Source organism: Python bivittatus, unplaced genomic scaffold (assembly GCF_059951505.1).
Source record: "Python bivittatus isolate LINGU-HERP-01145 unplaced genomic scaffold, Pbiv_v1 ctg000030_np1212, whole genome shotgun sequence".
Taxonomy (NCBI): Eukaryota; Metazoa; Chordata; class Lepidosauria; order Squamata; family Pythonidae; genus Python; species Python bivittatus.
The window spans coordinates 2,778,278-2,797,856 of record NW_028277031.1 but is presented as its reverse complement, the minus strand read 5'-3'; the positions used below and the strand labels follow the sequence as shown (position 1 = coordinate 2,797,856).

General features: G+C 47.4%; 3 protein-coding genes across 3 annotated transcripts in view; 1 reads left to right on the top strand and 2 right to left on the bottom strand.

The window, feature by feature from the left end:
- Window positions 1–5,559, bottom strand: part of GNG13 (G protein subunit gamma 13) — a 30,179-nt gene extending 24,620 nt beyond the window's left edge. Inside the window, exon 1 of the mRNA XM_088152625.1 lies at window positions 163–5,559. The gene's annotated coding sequence lies outside the window, so the exon portion shown is untranslated. The remainder of the gene's footprint in view (window positions 1–162) is intronic.
- Window positions 5,560–6,192: 633 nt separating this feature from the next.
- MSRB1 (methionine sulfoxide reductase B1) lies at window positions 6,193–17,114 on the bottom strand. The gene is made up of 4 exons (XM_088152595.1): window positions 16,942–17,114; window positions 11,881–12,023; window positions 10,999–11,113; window positions 6,193–9,739 (listed from the first exon to the last, which is right to left on the bottom strand). The coding sequence occupies exons 1-4, from the start codon at window positions 16,994–16,996 to the stop codon at window positions 9,711–9,713; spliced, it is 342 nt and encodes a 113-aa protein (XP_088008721.1). The 5' UTR covers window positions 16,997–17,114; the 3' UTR covers window positions 6,193–9,710.
- The window catches only part of LOC103067884 (testis-expressed protein 2-like), a 40,977-nt gene continuing 35,582 nt past the window's right edge, over window positions 14,185–19,579 (top strand). The window contains exon 1 of the mRNA XM_088152572.1: window positions 14,185–15,032. The gene's annotated coding sequence lies outside the window, so the exon portion shown is untranslated. The remainder of the gene's footprint in view (window positions 15,033–19,579) is intronic.

Sequence of the window (19,579 nt, the reverse complement as noted above, 5' to 3'; positions counted from 1 at the left end):
GAGCTGCGCCGCTGGGAGGCAAAAGGGCCCCTTTGGGCTGCAACGCGTCGACCACGGTGTATTTTTTCGGGCACGCGACAAGGCCTTGCGAAGGAGCCTCTGAGGTGCTTTTGGGGGCCTAAAACGTGGAAGGAAGCTCCCGGCAAAGGCGGGCAAGGTTACCTGAACCCCACACCCCGAAGGGGCTCCGCTTCCTCCTCGTGACCGGAACGAAGCTCTCCTCTCCTCCCCGCGGGCGGCGACGCCATCTGCCTGCCCACCGGAGCTGAGTCGAGCCCTGCAGGCAGGCGGGTCAAGGCGCCGCGGACGGACGGGGCTCCTCCGCGGAGCTGACCCACCCGGCGCCCCGAAGGAGACGTCGCCGACTCGGCTGCCCTGCGCCCCGTGCCGGGCCAAGAGCCCCGGCGCGCCTTGGGGCAAGGCCGGGGCCCAGAAGCCTGCGCAGCCGCTCGCCGCCACCTCCGTCCGCTCGGAACTCGCGGCGGAGCTGCCTCTCCAGCCTTCCTCTCCTTCGCGCTGCGCCCGTCGAAGAACGTCACTTCCGGACGCCGGCTCCTCTTCTTCCTCCTCCTCCCCGCCGGGCTGCTTGCCGGTCGGCCTTCCTCTCTATGGTCCCCTGCTGACCGCCGCTCCGAGGGATAGAGCCAAGAAAAATTAGAGAAGCGCGTCCGTTTGTCGAGGGAGCTTCCGGGTTGGTATCGCTCCACGTGCGACGGTTCTTCAGCCAGGCCGAAAGAAACCAGCCGCGTTGCGACGGCTTTGAGTCCTTGGTTAAACCATGGGCTGAGCCATGGTTTGTTTAGACAAGGTTTCCTAGATAAAGTAAACAGGCATCTGCAGAGAGAGAAAGGGATGCTATCTTTGCCAGGGTTCCTCAACCTTGGCAACTTTAACACGGGTGGACTTCAGCTCCCAGAATTCCCTGGCCAGCCTTGCTGGGGGAATTCTGGGAGTTGAAGTTCACCTGTCTTAAAGTTGCCAACGTTGAGGAACCCTGATCTATGCAATGGCAACAAGGGGCAAAATGAAGCAAATTGCAGAACATCGTGGTGTTTGTGCTGTCACTGCGGCTGCTACCCAAGCCAAGCCAAGGCCCAAATCCTATCTTATTAAGGGATTACCTCAGTCTGTGAACCCAGCTATGGTTGTAAACTGTGGTTTCTGACTGAACACAATGTGAGTACTCAGGCTTGCAGCTTATCCATGAAACCATGGTTATAACCAAGGAATACATGTTCTGTATATTTGTTGCATTACTACAGGTCGTCCTTGAGTTATGACCACTTGTTCAGTGACCGTTCAAAGTTACGACGGCACTGAACAAGAGGTGACTGGTCCGTGAAGTTGCAGCCGTCACGGCATCCCTGCGAACATGTGATTGTGATTTGGGCATCTTGCAATTATGACAGTTGCAGCTTCCTGCAGTCACATGATCACCATTTGCGACCTTCCCTGCTGGCTTCCCACAAGTCAGTGGGGAAGCTGGCAGAAGGTCACAAGTCGCTCACACTCCCACCACTTTCTCCCAGGGAACCCTGCTACGGAGTACGAGATCCAGAGATCTTGTGCTCTGTAGCACACACGGGCCTCCGGCACCCCCCCCACCTGCACTCTGTAGCACACACCTGTCCACACTCACGCTGGCCTGCAGCACCCACTCCCCCATCACTTAGTGATGGAAATTCCAGTCCCAATTGCTGTCATGACCCAAGGACTACCTGCATCCCGCTTTTCCTGTGGAAGTTCAAGATCCTGTACGTAACTCTCCTCATTTTATTCCCACAGCTGCCTTGTCAGGTAAGTGGCCAAGGTACCAGGAAACACACCGCTGTGATAATGGGGGATTTCAACAACCCAGATGTCAACTGAGAATCAAACTCTGTGTCAAGCAGAGATCCAACTGGTTCTCAAAGTGCTCTGCAAACAACTTCATTCAAAAGATGGAACTAGAGGATCAGCTGTATTGGACTTAATACTTACTAACAGGGAAAAAGTTAGTTGGAGAAGTGGAAATGGCAGGGACCTTGGAGGAAGTGACCAGGTAATCCTCGAATTCACCGCATTGCAAGCAGGGAGAGCTGAAGGTAGCCAGAATAGCGTTCCAGGCTTCAAGAGAGTGGACCTCGATGAGCTAAGAGAAAGAGGAGGAAGGATTCCCTGAATGAAAATCCTGAAGAGAAAACATTTCAGGAGGACTGGGAAATTGTGAAAAATGAAATAATTGAGGGAGAGGGAGAGAGAGAGAGAGAGAGAGAGAGAGAGAGATGCCTGATGAAACTGGCATGGTTGCACCAAGAGCTCTCTGATAAATTGAGAAACAAAAAGGGCACGTTTAAAAACTGGAAAGGGGGGCCTGTAACAAAAGCAGAATATTAGGAAATGGCCTGACTCTGCAAGGATGGGGTCAGGAAGGCGAAGGCTCAGCGTGAGCCAAGGCTCGCTGTGGGCGCCAGAATAACAAAAAAGGGTCCCTTTGTCTGGAAGAAGAGGAAAGTCAAGGAAATGGTTGCCCACTGGCTGGAGAAGATGGCAAGATGGTGACAGACAGCGGGGAGGAGGCCAAACTGCTTAATTCCTACCTCGCACCTGTTTTTTCACAAAAGGAAAAAGCAGTCCGACTTCTCAGAAGCGGCACTAAGGGGAGCAGAAGAGAAATGGAGATCAAAATAGGTGAAGAATTGGTGAGAGAACACCTAGCTGCTCTGTACGAATTCCGATCTCCTGGACCAGATGGATTACGTCCCAGGGCGTTAAAGGAATTGGTGGACCTCATCCAGAGCCACTGACTGAAATCTCTAAGCAATCCTGGAGCGCAGGGAAGTGCCAGAAGGCTGGAGAAGAGCCAGCGTTGTTCCAATATTTTAAAAAAGGGAAATAGACCCAGGAAACTACAGACCAATCAGCTTGACATCAGTATCTGAGAAAATCATGGAAATGATCATCAAGCATTGGGTTAGCAAGCACTTCTAAATGAACAGGGTGATTACCAGAAGCCAGCATGGATTTGTTAAAAACAAATTGTGCCAGACAATTCTTATTGCTTTCTTTGACAATGATTGCTAGATTAGTGGACCAAAGGGATGCTGTGGATGTAATATATTTAGACTTCAGCAAACCATGGCCTCCTTCTTGATAAACTGGAGCAATGTGGGATGGATGGCCCAGCTACCAGATGGATTTGCAGCTGAACAACCATAGCCAACCCATGCTCCTTAACTGATCTATGTCCACATGGAGGAGGGTATGCAATGCGGTACCTCAGAGTTCGTCCTGGGCCCAATACTCTTCAAATCTTGATAAATTACCTAGATAAGGGAATAGAACAGATGCTCATAAAATTTGCAGATGACACAAAACTGGGGGGATATCTTATACCTCAGAAGACAGAGATAATATTAAATAGACTTGATCATTGGGCCTTATCCAACAAAATGTGGTGAGAAATGTAAGATTCTGCACTTAGAAAGGAAGAACAAGTACAAGATAGGTATCTGGCTTAGCAGCTGTACCACAATACAAAAAGGACACCGAGGAACTCAAAAGGGTGCAGAGAAGGGCAACAAGGATGATACGGGACTTAGAAGTTAAATCCTACAAAGAGCAATCTGATATGTTTAGCTTAAAGAAGAGAAGGCTAAGGGGAGATGTGATAGCAGTCTTCCAATACACGAAGGGGTGTCAAAGGGAAAAGTGCAAGACAGGAACCAATGGGTAGAAGCCCTACAGTGAGAAATCCAAACTTGATATAAGGAGTAATTTCCTGGCTGTGAGAGCTATTAAGCCATGGAACAGCCTGTCTCCATCACTGGAGGTTTTCAAGAAAAGATCGGACAGCCATTTGTGCAGAATGGTCTGAGGATTCCTGCCCTAGGCAGAGGGTTGGATCTTCAAGGTCCCTTCCAATCCTAGGATTCTGTGATTTATGATTCTAGTTTGAGCTAACTGACCCAGAGTCACTCACAAACCCATTGCACTAAACTTTGGTTTACTCCCAGTGGTTGAGTTCACAGTATACACATACACCCAAGTGCATCATGGCTTCATCTGATACCTGAATCCAAGGAGAAATCATTGCTGTGGGTTTGATACAATTGAAAGGGTAGAATAAGTTCAGAAGAAAGACAGGTTCAAAATATTTGACCTGAAGATATTGGCCCTACAGGATGTGACACAGCTGAGAATCTAACAGACATCTAATGAAGTTACCAGAGAAGCAATAGCAGAGAGATGGTTCCTGATGCATTTAAACATCTTTGCCTTTCTGACTGTGATGTACAAATTATGTTCATCTGGTGATAAGATTTCACTTACATGTTTGTATTCCCATCAGAATCAAAGAATTGAGAAAAAGGGAGATTAAATGGCTGCATTCACAAAACATGCTAAATGCTCTATGGAATTAACCCATTTTCTAAATTTGGCCAAGACACTGAGCCATAAACACACTGGGCTGGCAGGACATCAGGTTTAAAAGCACCTCAGAAATGTAATAAGCTTAGCATCAGGGATGCCTGACACTAGGGGCCGGGGTGGGCGATCAAATGGCGGCTACAAGTCTGCAGCCACAGCCCTGCTTAATTGTGCAGTTGTGGCTGCCATCATGACTTCAAATACCCATTCCCCTTGCAGATGTCCCATGCTTAGCCTCAACTGAACCTTTACCCAACCTGGTTGTGTGAATACAGCCATTTCAAGCACTATCACACTCCAGCTAAGAGTCAGCACAGCTCAGACTGCTAATGTGGAAGGGGAAAATGTCGAAATATTTGTAAATGCAGCCTAGAGGCTTGGCTCTCGCCAACCCAATCAGTCAATGCTCAGAATTCTTACTTAATGCTTAATTAATTAGTTAATGCTAAGAATTTTTGGCAATTAATTATAAGAATCTGGGCCAATGCCTTTTACATAATCATAATCCTGGGAATAGCTGGGAAATATCTTTTGAGGCCCTTATCACACATATGGGGAGGTTCAAAGTGTATTAAGCTCTGGAGCAACTCATGAGACCCTTCTTGACTGGCCCCAGTGACAGCATCAGGCATTAAAAAACATATTAACTCACTGAAAATTGGTAAAAGCCCTGGAGGCACTTTCATCCCCTTGGAAGTTCTTAAGCTGAAACAGGGGACATAAACAGGTAACATCCCGCAAGATGGGTGAGGCCATCATTGCCCCCATACTTAAGAAGGGGAACAGAACGGATCTTGCTAACTATAGACCTATTAGCCTTTTAGGTGTAATTACCAAACTCTATGCACACCATCTAGACTGGAAATAAAGGAAGAATCTATATTGGGTAATGAACAAGCAAATGTTCGTTCCAGGCACTGAACTGTTAATCTTGGGCTGGATTTACTATACAATACTTAACTGAGAAATGTAGCCATAAAGCGAAGACCCCATTATACGTAACCTTTGTAAATCTTAAATCAGCATTTGATCCCATTTCAAGGGAAATCTTGTGGAGGAAATTGGAAAATACTAACACAGACAGATGTTTACTTTTCTCATCCAGCCCCCATCTAAAAATTCTACCATTGGAGTCAGGTGTAACTCACATGGCGTGCTGATCCAATACCTGTTCCGAAAGGAGTTAGACAGGGTTATATTTTGGCCTCCCTGTTACTTAACTTGTACCTAAACTCCCCAACAGGTCATCTGACTGACTCCAATTTACACCTGCCTCAGATTGTGGGTTCTGGAGTACCAGTGCTGCTATTATTATTATTATTATTATTATTATTATTATTATTCAATTTATATAGCCCCCCTCTCATATTCGTGATTCAGATTATATGCTGATGATATGGCTATTATTTCACAAACCTTATTTGGCCTCAGATGGTCTCTTAGAATAATAGAAAGAATACCAAGATTGAGTATCTTCATTATCAGTAGCATATTTTCCAAGCATATTTTCTCTAGTAACTAATTACCAGGGAAGACTTTACAGGTTGGAGCTGAGGTGACTGAAGGTTATCACCCACTCTTTCAGCCAGAGAGACCAAGATCACACTTCACACGGCATATTTTACTTAGCTTGTTTCGGAATTCAGCCAATAAACCAGAGTTCAGAAACTACGGCTAAGTGTCTATTAGCCAATATTTTCCCCTCCCCACAAATCCCAGGGCATTTTAATGATTTTGCCATTTTTCAATAACATGTGAGAAATAGAACAAATAGCCTTGCTCTTAAAGATTTCATTTATTTATTGTTATCAGCTCCATCTTCATGAAGCTGAGGTGAGACCTGCCAAATCCGGCTGTTAAACTACATTCAAATGTGCTTTTTAAATCACAGATTTTTTCACTTGTGTCACATTAACCAGGAACACAAAGTCCAGGAGAACATCCTGGGAAAACAAATCACCAAACTTCTGAACAAGATGTCAAGACTTGTATTTTATGCAGTGCCGCTGAATTGCAACCCTCTTTTGTAGTAGGACTTCAAAACCTCTTTTGAAAACAGAGAGATCCAGTGGTTATTTTCAAGATCTTGAGAGATCATTACAGGTGGGCATACGTTCATCCCACTTTCCTCTGCTAACATTTTGTAGATGGTCCTGAAACCTGCTGTATCCATCGGAGAAGAGGCAACAGTAGAACAAGACAGCAAAATCACCCAAGCTATTTTCAGCTCTCTTCAGAACAAATTACGAGTGCAAGTTTGCCTGCTCCTCTGTGTTGGAAAGCCTTTGGGACTGTAGGAAAATTAGCAAAGCAGGAGAACCCTTTGAACTATTTCTCCCATGTCAGACTGGTCTTTCATGGGACAACAATCCAACAGATCAGCTTGTCACAAGACAAGGCAGAACAGTAGCCAGTTGTTCCCCCACTTTGGCTCTGCTTTGCAAAGCATAAACTCTCTCAGTTAAAGGGCTAGACAAGGTGATTAGCACTGGCCCTATACAAGGTGGAATCCATATACCCTGTCCTCAATTAGCCATGTACTTGAACCTGAAGTTCTTGCCTTTTCTGGCCCCCCACAGACACCCACAGCAAGAGCATCCACAGGACAGCAAGAAAAAATGGTGGTTGAGACCGTGCAAGTAGAAGCCCTGTCCTTTTGACATGATTCACGTGATGCGTGTAAAAAAGTCAGGGCTGCAGTTGCACGGTCACGGCTGCTGCCTTGAAGCTAGAGTGGAACCATCTATTCTACCTTGTAGCCATGCAGCTGAACCCAGATTCTTACTGAATGTAAAAGAAAAAGCACATATTAATATCTGGATAAAATGTCAACAGCGCTGGTAGACCCAGATAAACCCAAACTAAATGTTAACTGCTATGGTTTCCCAAAGTAGTTTCAGAAAGAAGCAAAGGATTTGCTAGATTGTTCAAGTTTGGGGATACTTTAAAAGTTTGCAAACTTTGCGAGACAGTATCTGGCAGCACATGCAAGAAAAAGCAATGTGGACACATGGGGAAAAACCCTCTAATTGTCTCACTTCCAGCTTTCTGCAAACTCATTCTCCCCCTCAAACTAAAGCTCAAGTAATGGCCAGAGGTGGATATTCACAGTTGGATGACCAATCAACGAAGCCCAGGCTCCACCAAACTCCTGTCTTCAGGAAGGATGATCATCACGAGGCAAGGCAAAGAAGTGAAAGCTGCTGATTCCTGTAACATTATGCAGTGAGCCCTTTGAGCAGAGAGGTAACACTGGTTTCTTATGTTAGCGTTTAGATCTTGCACAACATGTGACAGGATGCAATTTCCGGCTCCAGAGAACTCATGGCCACCAGCCAAGTTGCATTTTCCTTAGCAGCAGGGCTGCAGAAAGGCAACTAAACTATAAGTCAGATCCAACTTTGTCACCTACAATGTGCTCTAGGATCTGTAAGTGACCTCAACAGGTTCCAATACAGACAAAACCTACCACCTCTCCCTTCAGGTATTTCTCATTCATTGGCAGGTCTCAGAACCGAGGCTTTCATTCGCCTTCCTGTGGCCTCTGCTTCCAACGGAGATGCAAAGTGGGTCCTGATGGTGGCTGAAGTGGGTCAAATTGAAGTCAAAAGGACACCCAATTCATCTGTTTCTCAACCAACAGCTTAAAAAGTTAGCAGTTCATTTCTGCTGTATGCAAACATTAAATTAAACATTAACTAGGTTGCTCATTTTCTTTTCCTGAGAGCCCTGTGGACCCAAAGGCTGCCACGCTGGCGATACTTGGTCTGGTGATACACAGGTGATACAAAAGCTTGGGAATATGCCTGGGACATTTTCTGGGAGGCTCATATAGACTTTCCTCACCCCTGCTTTCCAGAATGGGTTTACACGGGGCAATTCATACCATGATACCATGCCAGAAAATGCCCCAAGGCTAAGTAGACGTGTGGCATCTGTGGGGGGAGGGTCAAGTGACATCATGAGCATCATAACACCATTATGGAAACAATGTGAATTACATAATATGCAGCAGACGCCACAGTGATGCTTGGGCATCAAGACATCATCACAATCTATTTGCAGAAATGACATAATTCGCATCCTTTGTGTGATGTTGTCATGACACTTGTGGCGTGCACCAGATGCTTATGTTATGCCAGGGAGCAGAAAGGGTGCCCCTCGTTCACCTTGGCAAGAAGGATGGTTTCAGATGCCAGAAAGTCTTGCTCACAAAAAGTGGAAGAGGAGGTCAGTCTGTAGGAAAACACAAGGCCATCTTTGAGGATGTGTGGAGCGGGGCACGAGGAAAGTCTTTGGAGCAGCAGCATATTTAGGGTATTCCGCTGTGCCTCATGGTGCAAGGAACCCAAGAATGCACTGTTGTAGGGGAGAGGGACAGGCCCCCTGGAGAATCTAAAGCCAGCCCATTTTGTAAATCTTACAACAGGGAGGGCAGCTTCTTCTGGCCAGGAGGAGGAGGAGATGATTAAAATTATTGCCTTGCTTAACCTCCAAGAACTGCAAGAGCAGAGTGATGATAGAGGAATGTGATTAGAGAGGAGATGGTTGGTGGGACTTGATGCAACATAGGGATCTTAAGCTCCACTAGAAGCCCAACACACATTTTAAAAATTCCCAAATGATGGATCAAAATATTCCTCCAATATTGCTTCCTGCCACACTTCTTGTGGGCTTCAGAAGTAGAAGTTCATAAGGGCACACCAGTCTCTTTGATTCCACATGGACATGAGGGCTAGGAGCTGGCTGAGTCATGACCCATTACCCAGCGAGGAAAGAGAGGGGCAAATATTGGGTTGCAATTGGTTGTAACTTCCCTCTCCCTGGCATAACATAAGCAGTGGAAGCAAATAAATAGTGGGGAGGAAGCCAGAAAGTCTGGCCTAGCTTCTCAGAATGATACTTCTAGGCTTCATTAAGGCAGGGGTCCGTTCGCCTGCAACCCACTTTAAGCCAGCCCTGGCCTGCTAGCTTAAGCAGACTAACTGGAGCAAGTCCAATTCATATCTGAATTAGGGGCATGATATTCTGGAATATGGAATTCCTGGGGAAATTCTTTGGGTGGTGTGGCTTTTCAGCACTTGGAGCACACTATACCGAGAGAGGAACAAGCATCTCACGGCTGGACCAGGTGCTGGCTACTCAGATTTGAATGGAGGGGGAGGAAGAGGAGAAGTCCAGCAGGTGTTAGTTTCATTCCGTTCAAGACAGTGTTGCAATAGAAGGTTCTCACCCAACACCAAAAGCTCATGAGTGGGGTTGGCCCAAAGTACTGTCGGTGGGGAGATGTCTCAGCCTGTTTATTCTCGTATGTCCTTCCCAGATTGATCTGGAAAATGAGAGAAAGAGAGAGAGATATATATAGCAAGTCCAACAGTTCTCATTCCAAACATACTTTTAGGAACTGCTTTGCTACAGATGAAATCTGAAGCACGCCTCTTGGCAGCAAGTCAAAGCAGATTGAGTAATCTACTGAATGTCAAAATGTACGTCGCACTTGACTTTAACAGCTAGACTTTCCACTGTGAAAAACTGGGCAACTAACAAACGTTGACTTTTCACTTCTTTCCACCATGTTTGGGGAGAATTCCAAGGGTCAGCTGCCTGGAGAATTTGCTGGTGAGGAACAAATCATATAAATAAAGATGAATCATATTCAGGGGTGCACAGTTTTTGTAAATGGGGGGCTATCCTTTTTGGGAAAAGGAAATGAACTTGGGAGGGCTGTAGGAGAGGGACAGGGAAAGTAGGCTGGTCCCATGTTTCAATTATTTTGAGGGAGTGCATGGAAGTTATGGGGCTTAAGGATTTTGCATTTACCTCTTCCCCAACCTGGGAAAAGTCAACCCAATGGCGGAGGGATTTGGACAGTTTATGGATCTAATGGAACTTTTAAATAACAGCCCTTAAACCCTGCCCCGAGCTCACCCCCATTCTGCAAAACGGAGCTTGCCCTAATCCAGCTTAAAACACTTTGCACCCCATCAAAACCACTTTGCATGTCTGAATGCTCTCCACTCTTCCATCTAAGAATGCCACTGGGTTCAGACATAGCTGTAATCCAGCACATTTTTTCCTATTTATCTCATCTTTTGTTCTGGCTTTCAAATATTTTCCCATACTCACCATCTTTAAGATCTTTACCCCCTCAAGGATGCCTTTGCAATACAATGCCATCAGAGTCATTGAAAATCAGGTGGCATACAAGCTGAATACATTATTATTATTAGAATTGTCATTAATACTTTTTCCTTTTTACTATAACCAACGTGGAGTTATTAGAAACTGAGGAGACATAATTGGCTGAATTGTATATTCTCCAATAATATAAATATATACTTAATAATTGTGGAAGAATAGATAGCCTCTGATACAATTCTGGAAAGTCTTGCTGTGTTCTTGAAAGTTACTGGTATATTTTCTGTTCATTTAGTACTCTGAATTTTCCTATTTTCACAATGAGACTGCATGGGATCCACAGAACTTTGCAGCCAAAACTACTCTCTTTCCAAATATTACATTATAAGATAGTATTGAAAATAATTTGCAAGCCAGGCAAACAAGAGCAGGCAGGCAGGTTTACAGTACCTTTAGGGACAAACGTGAGAGAATTACTAAATATTCAGAAACGAGACTGGCCTTTTTTTGGGCCATCATTGAGGAATTCGTGGCCCAAACCGTTACCACACTTGCCACACGAGACCTGGAAGGAAAGCAGAGGAAATTAAAAGTAAAAACTCTGCTCTCGTATACCAGCTGCCAGCATAGGGCCCCTTTTCTGCAATCAGCTGAAGAGCAGAAGTATAGCCCATAATACAGAATCATCTTTAGCCAGCAATGTCCATTCCTACAGTTTTTCTAAATGTTTATTCAGAAGGAAATGCTATTTCCTCTGCACCCCCCTGCTTTCTTTCCTCTACTAATTGCTTCCTTAATATTAATTATTTGGTTCTTTTGTCTGCAGCGGAGGGAAGGGCTTTAATTATGGACAATATTTAATGCTTGATCAATACGATCAGGAAGCTTCCAATTAAACATAGAGTATCTCCAAAATACTTCAAAAGCAGGTTAATATTTTCTGAACATACTCCCCAAACTAAATTTTTTTGGGAAAACCCACAGCTCTGAACTAAAAAAAAAGGAGAGGACGACAATCAAGAAATGTCTAAACTGCGATCAACTAGCATCAACACTGGCTGTAAAAAGTAAGTGAAAACATGAGGATAATTCTCGCTCGTGCCATCATTATGGAAGCTATCCATGTTAGAGAAGTTGCTCACATTCTGAACAGACAGGTACTCAGCCTCAAAGCCAGGCCTTGGAAACCGCCCCCCCCCCCCCTACAATTTTACATGCAACTCTGGGCATCTCCAGATTTTCCAGTGAGCTCCAGCTGCAGTTAGGCTACTGAGTCAAGAACTGCACCCTTGCGAAGCTTTGAGTCCGTTTCAGTACAACACAAGTCCTCACCTTGAAAGCTCCCGGGCGTTCTAAGTACTTGGAGATGCTGTCGTTGTGGATGGGATGGGTAAAAGCTGGCCATGGGGACGAATGCACGAATTTGGAATGGCTGGAGAATAATTCATAGCTGCATTTGGAGCAAATGTATATGCCTGTGGGCAAAGATAGAGGCAAGGAGGAAGAAGATATATAAATGCATAGAGGAATGAAACGTGCATGCATTCACACGACTTCTTAGATGTGCAGAGGAAAACATGTCTCGTTACACTCATCTTAAATACCCACCAGAAATTATTTCTTAACCATTACAGGTTTTCCTCAAAGTTGTCGTTTTTCCTTCTTCTGTACAAATTCATAATTAGCATTTTCATAGTCTGTAAGGAGCAGAATATTGGGGCTGATTGACCTAGTTCAGCCTTCTCCAATCTAGCCCCTTCCAGACTGGCTTGTGGAATTCCAGGAGGACTTAAGCCAGTGTTGTCCAAACCTGGCCACTTTAAGATGAGTGGACTTCAACTCCCAGAATTCCCCAGCCAGCATGGCTGGCTGGGGAATTCTGGGAGTTGAAGTCCACTCATCTTAAAGTGGCCAAGTTTGGACAACACTGATTTAAGCACATCTCGAAGATGCGACACACGAAGTAGCCAGCCCTATTTAGCCACAGCATGCAATGCGGTGGCTATCTTCCTATACCTGACTTTAAGCACTGCCCACAATTCCTCGCCTTAGTAAACACTGTCATAAAACTGACAGAAAGAGAGAGGCCGAGAGGCAGCAGTTCTCAGGACAGAGATGTCAACCAAGAGCAGCTCAGCTTCAAGGCCATGAAGCGCATGGCAATGAGTCCACTGTAATGCAGGAAAAGTGGGAAGCAGGAGCAGTGGGTTAAACTGCTCCTGATACAAGAGGGACCTGTACTCTCCTGTTGGCAAAGAGCAGTCAACTGCCAGTGCAGCTTCACTATATTAAAGATGTTTAACCACACCCTATCATGTGTCTGAAAAGACTTAGGTTAAATCTGAGCTTAGTTTTCTCCTTGTCATCCCCTTTCACATGTTTTAGGCAGTGGGAAAATTAGATAGATAGATAGATAGATAGATAGATAGATAGATAGATAGATAGATAGATAGATAGATAGATAGATAGATAGATAGATAATTATCTGAATTATCAGCACCAAGCTGATTCTAATTTGGTATAATCAGTATAATCAGATACCCCCAGAGCAGAAACTGGCCAGACTCTGCCGTGACTCTGCAACTACAGATAGTTCCCAATTTAAGAACAAATTCCGTTCCCAAGTTCTGTCTTTAAGTCCAATTTGTATATAAGCCAGAACAGTATTATTGTATAATACTGTATAATACTGTATAAATAGTATTGTGTAACTCAAATCATTGTGTGTTTAACTTGAATCCTTGTGTATTTCACTCAAATTAACCATGGGTCGTCCTTAAACTGGGCGTTCTTAACCCAGGGGTTACCTGTATTTAGGGCTGCAGAGTTGGGAGGCTGAAACTAAGTTGCTTCTAGACGATCCTGTCTTTTACTTTGCCAGGGAAGAAGAATGAAACTGACAAATGCAGGGAAATGAGTAGCCAACCCAAGCCCAACTTGGCATCCTTTGTTACACAGAGCTATGGGAAATTGTTGAAGAAACTGTTTTATTCTGGAACGTGAAGTGGTGGCATAAATCAGGGGCTGAGGATGTGCCATCAAGGAAGGAGCTATTGGCTGCCGGGGCATTGAGGGCACCACCAGAAACTGAAAGTGCGGCCACCGCCTGGCAGGTGGCAGTTTTACTGCCACAGTGGAGAATACATAGTTCAGGGTTAGAGGGCTGGGTTGGGGAGGTCTCTCAGCTTGGCTTCTGCGTCCTCATCGAAGCCTGTGAGAATGAAATGTGTTCCAAAGGGAAGGCCCAACCATCAGCTGCTGTCAGAACTAAATTCTGCACTATAAACAGCCAAGCTATGACATAAACTTAAAGAGAGACGTGTATTTGGCATACATTTAAGAGGAATGATCTCTCTCTCTCTCCATCGAATGTTTTTGAAATACTTCTCATGAATGGAAAGCATGGAATTATTGCCTCTGTTGCTATGAAGATTCCACAGGCAACAGGCACATGGTTGTCTGCAGAGTGCTTTCCTTGCACACGAAGGATGACAGAGGCCGCCCCTTCTGCCCTCTGGCATATTTTCACGAGAAACCCCTTGAACACCAAACCCACTTTGGGGACAGCAACTGCCACCGTGGCCCAGAGGAATGGTTACTGCAGTGTTAAAACGAAAGGGCAAGGGGAGGAAACAGCACTGCATCCCATAATATTTGGGCTGGTGCATTCGCAGGCATGACTGCATCCAAATCTGGAAAAGCCTGAGAAGCGGGAGAAGTGGCTCTTAATGGAAAAACTCACGTGATACCCAAGGAGGCTTTTTAAACACAACAGTGATCATTTCAGCTTTGACTTGGCCTCTCGACTCTGTTAGCAATTAAACAGCTTGTTCCTTTTTTCCAAAAATGGAGTAGCAGGCTGCACAAATGGATCTGCCCAAGCTGAAGCTTCCACATTTGCTCCAAGATAGCAGTTTAGGAGAACGTTGGAGGCATTTCTGGTACAGAAGACCCATCTTTTGTGGTTAGCAGCACTGGGCTAGGAACCGGAGACCGTGAGTGCTAGTCCTGTCTTAGGCACAAGGCCAGCCAGGTGACCCTCTCAGCCCAAGGAAGGGGGCCAGGGCAAACCACTTCCAAAAATGTTGCCAGGAAGATGGCACAGTTCGTTCCTGCATCCCCAGGGGTCACGGCTGACTTGGTGGACCCTAACAACCTCAGTTCCTCTGGTCACCCTTCCTCCAGATAACCACCTTTCTATTCTGTTGCTGACACTTTCAACATTTTAAAATTAAAAATTAAACCAACAGCTGATCTTTACCATCATCTTCTTTATGAAAATATCTCTGAACCTCAAATCGGGCCCACAAGCCTTTTATGAAAAGAAAGCATGGCCCAATCTCTGGGAGGAAAGTGTCGATGAAGAAAAGAAAACAGCATTAAGGAGAAGCCAGAGTGGTCGAAAGCCTCAAGGGAGGAGGGCCAGAGAAAATGGCATTTTCTGGGAAATGAGGGCTTGGTGACCTGTGAGTCAGCCCTGCAAGGTAGGCCAGCTCTTTTCTTGTAAAGGGTATGATAACAGAACCTTGAAAGCCCAACAGTGTTTCTTTTTCCTTCCTTCTTATACCAAAGAGAATCAAGGCGAAGAATCTTGACTTTCTTCCTCACACCGTCCTGTTTCTGGGCCAAGCTGGTGGCCGCTGAATTCCCCCTTCAAGGCCATCTCCATACTCCTTATGACAGCCATTTTGTAAAAAGGGAACTACCTGTTCCTGTCAGCCATTTTGTGAAAGCAGTCAGGACATGGGTTAGAGTTCCAAATCTGCCCACTGGCTCAAAACTAAGGTTTCTTTCAGGATAAATCTTTACTTTTTTTGTGCCTTTGAGTTACTTTTTGACTCCTGGCGACAGCCTGGACTAGTCCCTGCAGTTTTCTTGGCGAGGTTTTTTGGAAGTGGTTTGCCCTTGCCTCCTTCCTAAGGCCCAGAGGGAGTGACTGGCCCAAGGTCACCCAGCTGGCTTCGTGCCGGAGGCAGGACTAGAACTCACCGTCTCCCGGTTTCTAGCCCGGTGCCTTATCACCACTGCACCAAACTGGGTCTTCTCGGGATAAATAGAGAAGGGACTAATCCATTGGGCGTTTCTCCTGTCAAGCACCTTCTGGGAGCCATCCCTGCAAGTCCCATCAGCGAGCGCCGATCAGAGACACGCACGTGGCAGGGAGCCAGGGAGATGCCGAACATCCCTCCCCTTCGAGAGGTTTGGAGGAGACGCGGGCAGGCTCCTTCCAGGCTCCCCGGGGCCTGAGAGGAGGGGAGGAGACGCACAACCCGGCTGTTCCTTTGGCCGGCCTCCCTAAAGTATCGCCCAGTCTTCCTGCGGACTCAGTTTCCTCATCTGGTCTACCTCGCAGGGCTGACATACCCGACCCCCTTTCCCAATTCACTCATCGATAATAAGCAGGAAGGAAGGGAAAATATGAAGCTAGAAAGACAGCTCCTGTGCTTAGCCCATGTGGACAGTCGGAATGGCCTACACACCAAGGGGAGCGTGGGCAAGGGGGGGAGTGGCAACCTTTGTGCCACAGACGTTTCTCTGGATCTGGCCACACACACACACCACCCTCCCGGCAAGGCTGCACCAGGGCAGGGCATGAACTCCGGCTGTAACAGGACCCTGCAGCTACATTTCTAGCGCAGTTCACGGGGTCATAACCAACCACTTTCACCCGAACACCAGCGCCGTGAGAAGGATGGGACATTATAGCCCCTTATCCTGCCCTACCTCGCAGGATGAGGTGTGCATTAAATGGATGGACGAGGGGATAACAACAGAAGTAGACCATTCATTCCCGGCCCCTCTCAGGACCGGGCTCGGCCCAAAGGCTGCCCCTTCCCCCACAGGAGCTGCCTGTCTTGCTCGGCGCAAGGGACCCCCGACCTCCGATCTGCCTGGCGGCTGTGACCACCCGGAGCACAACATGCAAAGGGCCGCGTTCCCCACCTCTCTTTCCTCGGCTTTCTAGGAAAATGCCCGGGCGCCAATTCCGGGGGAGAGCGAAGCGCTTCCTACCCGCCCGGGTTGCATCGGAGGGTGCGGGCGAGCGGCGGCGGCGGCGCCAACTAGAGGAGCTATAGAGATCCTCTGTAGACAATGGGCGGGGAAGGGGATCTAGCAACTTTCTCCAGGCAGCACGTCCTTCCGGGAGATCGGACTTCACCCCCGCAACTAGGAGAATCGTCTTTCCCCAAGCTGGCGCCCTCCGGCGCTGCTGAATTTCCGACTCTCGGTTGGCAGCGATGGGAGATGGAAGTGCAGCCGCTCGGAGAGCGCAGTCCGGGCAGGGCAGGGCAGGGCTGGGCCAGAAAGCAGCGGCGCCCCTCCCGCGCAGCCTGTCCCGAGACCCGAGCGGAGCTGGCGGGCGGCCGCTCCGCCTCGCCGCGCCCCTCTTACCGGGCTCGAAGTGGTTCTGATAAACCTCCCCGCCGGTGAAGCTGCAGAAGGCCATGGCTGCCCCGCTCCGGCCGCCCCCCCCGCTTTTAAAGCCGGCCGGCCGGCCGCCCTCCTCCCCGCCGCCGGCTCCTCCTCCGGCCGGGCCGGGCCGGCGCGGCCCGCCTGCGCTTCCAGCCACGGCGGGGCCGGGAGGCGCCGCCGCGCAGGGAGGATGGGGGGCGGGCGAGCGCCTGTCCGGCTGCTCCGGCCAGGCTGCGGGGCGGACGGAGCCGCGGCGCGCAGCCGGCCTCGGGGCGCCCTCGGGCGGCCTTGCGGCTGGCGCGGTAGCGCAGCGGCCGAGCGAGGCCTCTCCATCCGCGGGCAGCCCGCGCTGCCTTCCCTGGGCCGCCCGAACAGCATCCTTGGGCTGCCAGCCCAGCCAGTAAACGAAGCGCTGATTGACCACATTGTATCGGCCGCGCTCATCGCAAGAACTCTGACGTGTGAACCGCAGTGGCGGGTTTCGTGCAGCAGCCAAAGCAACCCCGGTAGGGGTTAGTGACGTGTTTACAGCTGCCCAAGGAGGCCCATTTAAACCAGGACGGTGTTTTCCCAAATGCTCAGCTGGCAGCCCCTGGGCAGAAACCCTGGACGCCGCAGGGACATCCTGCGCTTAAATGTCAAGTTTCCACAATCGCGTGTCTCGTTTGGGGAAGGAATGCTGATCGCTGAAGGGAAAGGGCCTCTGAGTCCTGCTGGGGACTGGGGGGGGGGGGGGGGCGCAGCCGTGCAGCATTCTTGCAAAAGGAGGAAGGCAGCCGTGTAACTGAGAGAGTCTCTCTAAGAGGGAATCTGTCCGTCCAGTGCTCTGCAAGGCAGAGCCGAACGGGGAGAAGGACCAGCCACCCTTCTGCCTTGTCCCAGGACAGCTTGACCTGTTTAGGGTTACCACATACCTGAACAAGCAAAGGAAGGCATGGGCAGTGGGAAAGGAGGACAAATGGGGTGGGGGCGGGAGGAGGACACACTAACTGTTGAACTTTCTTGGACACCAGGACAAAAATTACAGCGGCATACTGCCAAAAAAATGTACTTAGGCCTCCATGCCTATGAAATTACTTTTTCCAGCATCAGAAAGATTGGTTCTTCAATCGCAATATTTTTCCAACAAATCTTCATCTTCAAGAACATACGCTAGCGATAATACAGAATTGACAACGACGGGCTTTCCAGATTTCACCATAGAAACGTATGATGAGTCAAGGGACCTACAGACTCCAGTGATCATAGATCTGAAGGGGCTGGATTGAAGCCAATTGCTGGAATCAGGAAATAAATTAATAAGGTCAATCTAGGCTGCTGAGTCTCTTAGAGGGAAAGAAAGAAGCAGACAATTTATAAGGTCACAATACATGGAAGTTTGAATGGCTGCTGTTGTGAAAACAGTCCAAAATTAACCAAAAAAAAAAAGATTCTCAAAAAGCCAGACAATATTTGATTTTAAGGCGGACAGAGGAGGACATGTCCACCTTTTGCCGGACATCTGGTAAGCTAGACCTGTTGGACTGTTGTCCCATGAAAGATCAGTCTGGCATGGGAGAAATAGTTCAAAGAGTTCTCCTGCTTTGCTAATTTTCCTACAGTCCCAAAGGCTTTCCAACACAGAGGAGCAGGCAAACTTGCACTCTTAATTTGTTCTGAAGAGAGCTGAAAATAGCTTGGGTGATTTTGCTGTCTTGTTCTACTGTTGCCTCTTCTCCGATGGATACAGCAGGTTTCAGGACCATCTACAAAATGTTAGCAGAGGAAAGTGGGATGAACATATGTCCACCTGTAATGATCTCTCAAGATCTTGAAAGTAACCACTGGATCTCTCTGTTTTCAAAAGAGGTTTTGAAGTCATACTACAAAAGAGAGTTGCAATTCAGCGGCACTGCATAAAAAACAAGTCTTGACATCTTGTTCAGAAGTTTGGTGACTTTTTTTTCAGGATATTCTCCTGGACTTTGCGTTCCTGGTTAATGTGACACAAGTGGAAAAATCTGTGATTTAAAAAGCACATTTGAATGTAGTATTCCAGTTCAGCTTCTGGATTTGGCAGATTAAGATGGAGTTGACAACAATGAACACATACCATTAGCTTCCTTTATGGTCTTTATGGTCAAACAACACAAATGCAGAAAATATACACTATACAAATAGCCAGACAGTAGTTTACATTACAGTGATACCTCGGGATACGAACGTCTCTACAAATGAACTTTTCGGGTTACGACCAGCTCCGGCCGCAAAAATTTACCTCGATGTGGGAACTCCACCTCAGAGTACGGTCATTTTTCCGACCTGACACGTGGTCCGCGGCCATTTTTCCGCCCCTGACGTGGTCTGCGGCCATTTTACCACTGCGCTGCATGGCGCCCGGCCGTTCTCCCGCCCCTGACGTGTGGTCCACGGATGCCAGAACGGATTAACGGTAATTACATTGAACCTTATGGGAAAATTTGCTTCGGGGTGCAACCAAATTCGGAGGGCGGAACAGATTAACCGGATTTACATTGAACCCTATGGGGAAATTTCCTTCGGGTTACGACCAACTCAGGATACGCCCAGAGTCACGGAACGGATTAAGTTCGTATCCCGAGGTATCACTGTATATGGA